Here is a 7891-nt window from a genome sequence, read left to right on the forward strand (position 1 = left end):
ATATATATATGTATGTATATATATATATGTATATTTTGTTATGTATGTGTGTGTGCTGATAAATGCTATGCATATGGACGAAAGTGTTCTATACATTATGTACGTGTTGATGTAGTGTCATATGTATATGCGCATGTGTGTGATTGTATGTGCTTGTCTGTGTGTTTGTTTGTGTGTGTTTGTTTGTGTGTGTCTGTTTGTGTGTGTGTTGATGTAAAGCTATAACTCTTTTGACTGACAACCAAATTCCCCCCAAATGACACTGTGTTCCTACTGTGTTTCTTACCTTGCGTATTTTTACACATTTTAAAATTCAGTTAGCCATCCACGGAACTTGCAACAATATTACTTAATATAAATGCCAGAAATTTGATGTGTCACAAGGGAGTAACAAACACAAAAAATGAGGAGAGACAATGACGACAGAGGTTGGATATGAAAGAGGGAGCAAACCACGCCAGAGCACCCTCAACCACCCGCTTTCTGACCTTGATGCGTTGGTTGGACAAGTAAGACGTGTGCACGTCAGAGTGTGACGGTAAGTGTGAACTAGCCACACAGTCTTCGCCCGCCTCCACCACCCACTCAGTGTCACTGCCACACCGGGTCAGCAGAGCTTGGTACTGGGGGCGCAAGTCCTCAGTCAGTCTGGTAGAGAGAGAACAGCAATATTCTAAATATAGATTGTAGAGCGCAGAGAGCCTGATGTTATGCAGGGATATACACTATACAGATGGTATTTATGATTATAATTATCATTACTACTATCATTACTATTATTATTATAACTATTATTACTATTATTATTATTATTACTTACTTAAAACTCCAACAACAATTCTAAATGTGTTGTCACAACACGACAGAATCAGGCACTTGTCAATTTGTGGTCATAATGAGTTATTGATATAATACTAAAACCTGTTCATTTGTCTTTCTTTAGATGAAAAAAATGTGCATCTATCTTGAATTGACATCGCATATTTCCAACTGAAGGAGGTGGGGTGGGGGGGTGGGGGGTTTCCTGGTGTCAGAGATAAAATTCGGGAGAAAATGGCTAAGTATGGTGACATCTAAAGCTTTAGTATTCTCGAAACTGCAAATTTACATTTTTTGGTGCCATTGATCTATATTTTTCAGTAAAATCAATACAAATATGTTTTCGACGAAAATTGCCTAAAAGGCAGAAAAATGCTGATTTCTTTTATTTCATGAATTTCACAAGAACCTGATTTTATGACCATGACACACATTTTAGGTATCTATTTCCATCACGCTAAAATCCGAGAAGTAACTCAATCATGTGAGCACACATCACTTTTTACTGGCCTCACCTGTTCTCTAGCATGGCAAAGAAGATTCTGGCGTCTGCCTCAATTTGCTTGTCTGAAATAGCCAGCTGTAGAGAGTTTCTGCTGATCACAGATCTGAGGGAACATAAGAGAACATTTTTGGCAAAGGACCTTCACAGTACCTCACACCACCCCGCTCACACACATACAAGCACATACACACTCCTTTCTTAAGTCTTTATACACTATATTCAACACAAAACTACCTTGAACCAAAAATAAAAACAAAACAAAAATAAAAACCAAAAAAATAATTCATAAATTTATTTAGCCTACTCTTCAGAATCTGCAAAACTAAAAAAGATGAAATAAAGCAAAATGAATAAATAACAAAAATATACTCACACATGCACTCTAAACTCAAACACACACAAACGCACATATTAATCATGACGTTATGTTAACAGTGGATTTACAGTGGCATCTGTTAGCAAGTCTCACTTGTATGAGAACACACTAACATACCCACAAAGTTAACCTGTATAAGTCGACGGCCTATTCCCTGCTTTGCCACTGAAAGTACAATTTGAATTTCGAATACATTAGCGTTTACAGCTTTAAAAAAAAGGATTCAAGCTAGTTTAGTTTAGTTTTAATAAGGTTTTACGGCATTCGCAACTGCATAAGGTCATACGAGTGCCAAGGGGTGGATGTCAACAGAGAAGTCCAAATGGGAAATAAGGCTTACACTGTTCACCTCTCTAGCCTCAACAGAACAAAGTCTGTTTCAACTATCAAGGCACCCCGGAAATAGCAGTTCACAAGACAGTGACAAACATACAAAAGAAGTAGAAGAAAAATTATAATAGTAAGGATGAGGAAAGAAAAAGCAGCAGTTCCCCTTATGTTGTTCCGGCACAGTATAAGCATAACATTGATAAATCAGTCCATTTACAATTCTACCATGCATGAGAAATGGCCTAAAGACAACTTCAGTCAGAAGCACTGCCCTGGGGGGGGGGGGGGGGGGGGGGGGGGGGCATTCAAGCTATAAGCATGTATTATCCACCAAGATGGCTAAAAGAAGAAAAAGATTCGATACAATGTGAGGACACAGTAAAGAATGTTTTGTTTCAGTAAGTTTTTACGCCAATTGCTTTTGTTTTTGTTAAATTTTTACTGCACTCGCAACTGCTTTTGGTCATATGAGTGCCAAGGAGTGGATGTCAACAGAGAAGTCTTTACAGGGAATCAGACTTACTCTGCTCACCACTCCAGCTTCAACAGTACAAAGTCTGCTTTAATTATCAAGGCACCACGGAAATAGCGGGTCACAAGAGAGAGACAAACATATAAAACAAGTAGAGGAAAAATGACTATCGTAAGGATTAGGAAAGAAAAAGAGGCAGTTCCCCGTATGCAGTTCAGGCACAGTTAAATGCATAACATTGATACATCAGCCCATTTACAATTCTACTGTACATAAGAATAAGTTAAATATCCCCTCTTTGGGAATGGCCTAAAGACAACTTCAGTCAGTAGCACTGCCCCGGGGAGTGGGGGTAATTCAATCTACAAGCATGTATTATCCACCAAGATGGTAAAAAGAAGAAAAAGATTTGATACAATGTGAGGACACAGTGAAGAATGTTTTGTTTCAGTAAGTGTTTTACGACAATTGCAACACAATCAGGTCATATCAGATAAACAACAGACAAGCCGCTATATATTATAACAAATTAAAGGACAAGAGATAGACTCACACTTTTGTCCGAACACAAAGACAGAGACAGAGACAAAGACACACTTTCGTCCCAACACAAAGACAGGGACAAAGACACACTTTCGTCCCAACACAAAGACAGGGACAGAGACAAAGACACACTTTCGTCCCAACATAAAGACAGAGACAGAGACACACTTTTGTCCCAACATAAAGACAGAGACAGAGACACACTTTTGTCCCAACACAAAGACAGGGACAGAGGCAAAGACACACTTTTGTCCCAACACAAAGACAGGGACAGAGACAAAGACACACTTTTGTCCCAACACAAAGACAGGGACAGAGGCAAAGACACACTTTTGTCCCAACACAAAGACAGGGACAGAGACAAAGACACACTTTCGTCCCAACATAAAGACAGAGACAGAGACACACTTTCGTCCCAACACAAAGACAGGGACAGAGACAAAGACACACTTTCGTCCCAACATAAAGACAGAGACAGAGACACACTTTTGTCTCAACATAAAGACAGGGACAGAGACAAAGACACACTTTTGTCCCAACACAAAGACAGAGACAGAGACAAAGACACACTTTCGTCCCAACACAAACCTTGCGTGTTCAAAGAGCGGCAACACCACAGGGAAATACTTCCTCTTGATGGCGACCAGCCCTCCAAAGTAAGCAGACAGAGCCAGCAGCTCATGCATGGACCTGTCAGAGTGAGATAAACACACTGACATAGCAATAACTTGGAATTACAAAGTTCTGTCAGACATTTTTGTCTGTTTTGAGTTACTAAGACCGTGAGGTCAGAAACCAAATGTTCTATCCACTCAATCAAAATCTTAAGGTTATTTGGAGTCCTTATCAAAATATTCAAAGAACTGCCTTTGAAAAAGCTTGACGAGTTGTGAAAGTCATAATTTTTTAAACATCAAATTTCCCAAAACTAGGTACTGAGCAGATAAAACTTTTGTAGTTCTAGAGTAGCGATTTGTTTGAGTTTGAGTAAAGAGAAGCATGTCGACACAATAATGGTCATATATTGCATGGAAGAAGCAAGACATATAGACAGAAACAAAAGAGGGAAAGAAAAGAAGTAGCACTAGTAGTAGGACCTACCAGTGGCACCCTCTACCCACCAGCTTGCTGACATGTGAGACAGAGTGTGTGTGTGTGTGTGTGTATGTGTGTGTGTGTGTGTGTGTGTGTGTATGTTTGTGTATGCGTATGTGTGTAGGGGTGCTTGCATGTGCTGTGTGTGTGTGGTGAAATATCAAACGTGTGTGTGTGCCAGAGTCTGGGAAATAAAGATTTATCTTATCCTCTCTTCTTTTACTTTATCTAACAGCTGAGGGTGAAGTACCAGTCTACTTAATCAGCTATGTCACTGATATGTCAAAAGACGGACAGTAGCAACTGCTACTAGGTGGTAGTTTGTTAGGCATAGGAGAATGAATGATTGAGTAGCTGTTTTATGCTATTGTCAACACAGCTTTAGTCATGTAAACAGCTAAAAATGTCACTAGCCCATCTGTTTGCTAAAATGACGGACAAGCCTTGATAAAATGTGAAAATTTAACCTATTTACAATATCAAAAATAATTTTTACACATCTATGAAATGTTATACTTTTTGTAAACCAGCCCATTTCTTTTTACAATATTTAGTATTGTCTTCCGAGTCATTGCAAAACGCGTTTTCATATTTTTACATTCAAAATATTTGCTATGTGCATAATCAAATTCGATACATTCCACACGAATGTGCTCAAAAGCAAAATATGTGTTGTGCACCATGCAAAAGCATGGGAGAAGGTGAGGAAAGACTGATTAAAAAACAAGGTGACATACTCAGTTTGCTTTGAATGCTGTAGTTTCTCTGTCTTGATACAGCCCAACAAGCGCAGCATGGGAACCACGTCATCAGCTGTGTAGTTGGGGGACTGTAACTTCCCTGGATAAGGAGATATAAATATACCACGTATACTAAAACTAAAAGTAGGGTGTCGTTAACTGAATGAAAAGCATTAGTATCATTAAGAGTTAGAATTTAAAAAAGGAAGACTGACACACAGAAACAGTAAAGGGAGAGTAAAGAAGTTGGACCTACCAGTGCCACCCTCCAACCACTCTTTTTCTTTGCTCTCCTTTACTTTTACTTTTCCGATCCAGTGGCCATCTGGGCTCTAGCCCTTCAGCCTGATCTCTCTCTTTTTCTTTGATAATCGCAAAACTTAAAAAAAAAATTATGACTAATGTCGCAGCAAAAATGTGGGGTTTCATACTGCCATCAACACAGTTCAGATTCTTTAGGAGGTGAGCAAGGCACACTGGCAGTGGAATAATAGTTGTAGTGGGGGATTTCCCGCCGAGCGCCCTATCACGTCGGGGTCACGGGGGTCAGCTCCCTGTCGATGCTCTGTCTGGACTGACTTAATTTTTGGTACTTTTCAACGTACAGTTTTAGGTGTATTCCTCACGCATTTCTGCTCTTGAGACCCAAAAAACAACGGACATTGTAACTTGTCTGGTTATTTCGTTGGACACATTGAAGGCGGCAATGCTAAATTGTTAATTTTTTGGGACATGTGTGAATGAAAAAAAAACTATAAAAAAAAAGGAACGACAAAAACTGTCGAACTTTTGGAACATGAACGACATAACATTGGTGCAGATACTCAGAAAAGATGGTATCTGCGCGTATTATAGGAAGCTGTAATTTTGCAACTTTATCCATCTGGCACACAATTCGCTATGAAGTAATTCCTCCAAATACAACTTTATGTGTCTAATATAATCGGGAATATTCACATATTTTCTCTAAAGTTTATCAAAATTACCCTGATGTCCCTCTATAGAAAATTACAAACCGATTTTAGTGCTAGAATACATTTACAACAATGTAATACACTAACAGTAGGCTGTCAGTTACACTCAATAAATTATTCCTTAAAATGCTAGATCTAGGTTTTGTAAGTTGACTGAATAACAGGGATGACTTCTCATAAATGTGTTATAAGAATAATTTCTAGCTTTCCAGTGACACTGAATCAGCACCAGGCTTTTGCAGCTTTTATTTTCGTTCCTATAACCATTTGCAATAACTGACAATGTTTTGATTTCTTTACATTCATAAGTGTCCGCACATATCCGACACAAAAACTAAGAATGAATGTGTTCGCCGTCATTATTCTTATTCCATACAAGAAGTTCATCTCTACCCATGTATTAACACAGTTTTGTGTTTTTTTAAAAATCTCATAATATATCTTTCTTAGTGTTGTATGTAGGCTGCCACAGACACAGCAAGATTTATGAACAAACGCAGAGTGACTTTCTCTTGTTTAAGGGTAGAGCAAGAGCTTACGCCGAGTGTCTTTAGTTAAAAAATGCAGATGTGCATCTTTCTTCTCTTATAACTTGACAATTACTACTCACGCAGATTTAAGATTTTTCATAGTAAAAGACATGATATTCGTAGTCAGTTTAATACAGATTTTTGAGAGATCTGTCATGCCACTTTAAAATGAACAATCATTTATTCAAAAGTATGTAACTAAAATAGGACAAATTGGGTACTGAACAAACACTTATCTAGAACAAAAACTAAGGCACAAAAATAAACCATTTTAACGCAAAATAAATCTCAGGACATTGAGCGTTTAGTCCATGCGCGTAATGGTTTGCTGTGTGGAATGGGGAAGAAGTTATATCGTTTCAAACGTAGACAAAAATGCGAATTTCCTAACCAACACCGGCAAAGTTGCTTCAGGGCTCATCAACCCCGTGACCCCGAGCCAAGGAGCTGGGTAACATAATCGGGCGAAAAGTGACGCCGTGTCAGATTCTGACCCTACCTGTCAGGGCCAACACGGGTTGAGGGGGATGCAACATTCTAGAAAAAGACCAAGATACTCTACAAAAATTTCTCTCTACTGGAGGATAAAAATAGGGTCACTTGCCGGCGACATTTTGACAAACTGACAAATGTTCAACACACAAGTAAGGCAAAAGAAGGCCAACCTCTGAGAGCACGTAGTCCCAGCTGTAAGCCTCTCTCTGGTACGGGGGAGAGAAGGTAAAGCTTGACACAGTCGAAGACGTCGCAGCCTGACGCTTCCAGGGACTTGGCCTTCTCCTCGCACGACGACATAGACGGGAGACCAGCCTGGAATACAGAGCTGTGTGAGACCATGACCTCCAAGCCAATTTTTGACCTCCCTGCCAAGGCGTTCTCATGAGAGACTGATCTCCATTTTTCTTTTGTTTTAGTAATAGTTTTACAGCACATAAAATACAATACAGTCATAAAAGTGTCAAAGATTAGAGGTGTTACAAGAGATTAACAAACACAAAAAAGAAGGAGAGATAAGAACAATAGATGTTCAAAAGGAAAGAAAAGGCAAAGCACACCAGAGCACCCACCAACTGCCCCCACTGATCTCCTGATCTTAGAGTTCTTGTTTGTACATTCATTCAAAATAGGTTGGCTAAATGAAGTTGCTCTTACTGCAGTCAAGTGATAAGCCATGACACGGACATGCTTTCTCTGAGAAAGCTAATGTTCAGCACCCCCCCCCCCTAATGCCATCTCAAGAAATAAGGATATTTTCCCCTCAAGGTTAAAAGTGAGGGGCAACATTCTCCAATAATAAACAAGCCTTCAATCCCCCCTTCCCCTGTGATAAAACAATCCTTCCATCCATCCTACCTTATGTAAGAGAGTGTGACATCACCCTGTGATAACCCAACCCTCCAACCCATCCTACCTTATGTAAGAGAGTGTGACATCACCCTGTGATAACCCCACCCTCCAACCCATCCTACCTTATGTAAGAGAGTGTGACATCACCCTGTGATAACCC

At 39.4% G+C, this 7891-nt stretch overlaps 1 protein-coding gene across 1 annotated transcript in view; it reads right to left on the reverse strand.

Annotated features, from left to right (window-relative positions):
• Nucleotides 1-7891, reverse strand: part of LOC101863230 (WD repeat-containing protein 17) — a gene marked incomplete at its 5' end in the record, with an annotated part of 40430 nt that overhangs the window by 2246 nt on the left and 30293 nt on the right. Inside the window, 5 exon segments of the mRNA XM_013090518.1 lie at nucleotides 489-648; nucleotides 1335-1427; nucleotides 3634-3735; nucleotides 4878-4980; nucleotides 7050-7194. Of these exon segments, the coding sequence (XP_012945972.1) occupies nucleotides 489-648; nucleotides 1335-1427; nucleotides 3634-3735; nucleotides 4878-4980; nucleotides 7050-7194 (603 nt within the window).

Source organism: Aplysia californica, unplaced genomic scaffold (genome assembly GCF_000002075.1).
Source record: "Aplysia californica isolate F4 #8 unplaced genomic scaffold, AplCal3.0 scaffold01315, whole genome shotgun sequence".
NCBI classification, from domain to species: Eukaryota; Metazoa; Mollusca; class Gastropoda; order Aplysiida; family Aplysiidae; genus Aplysia; species Aplysia californica.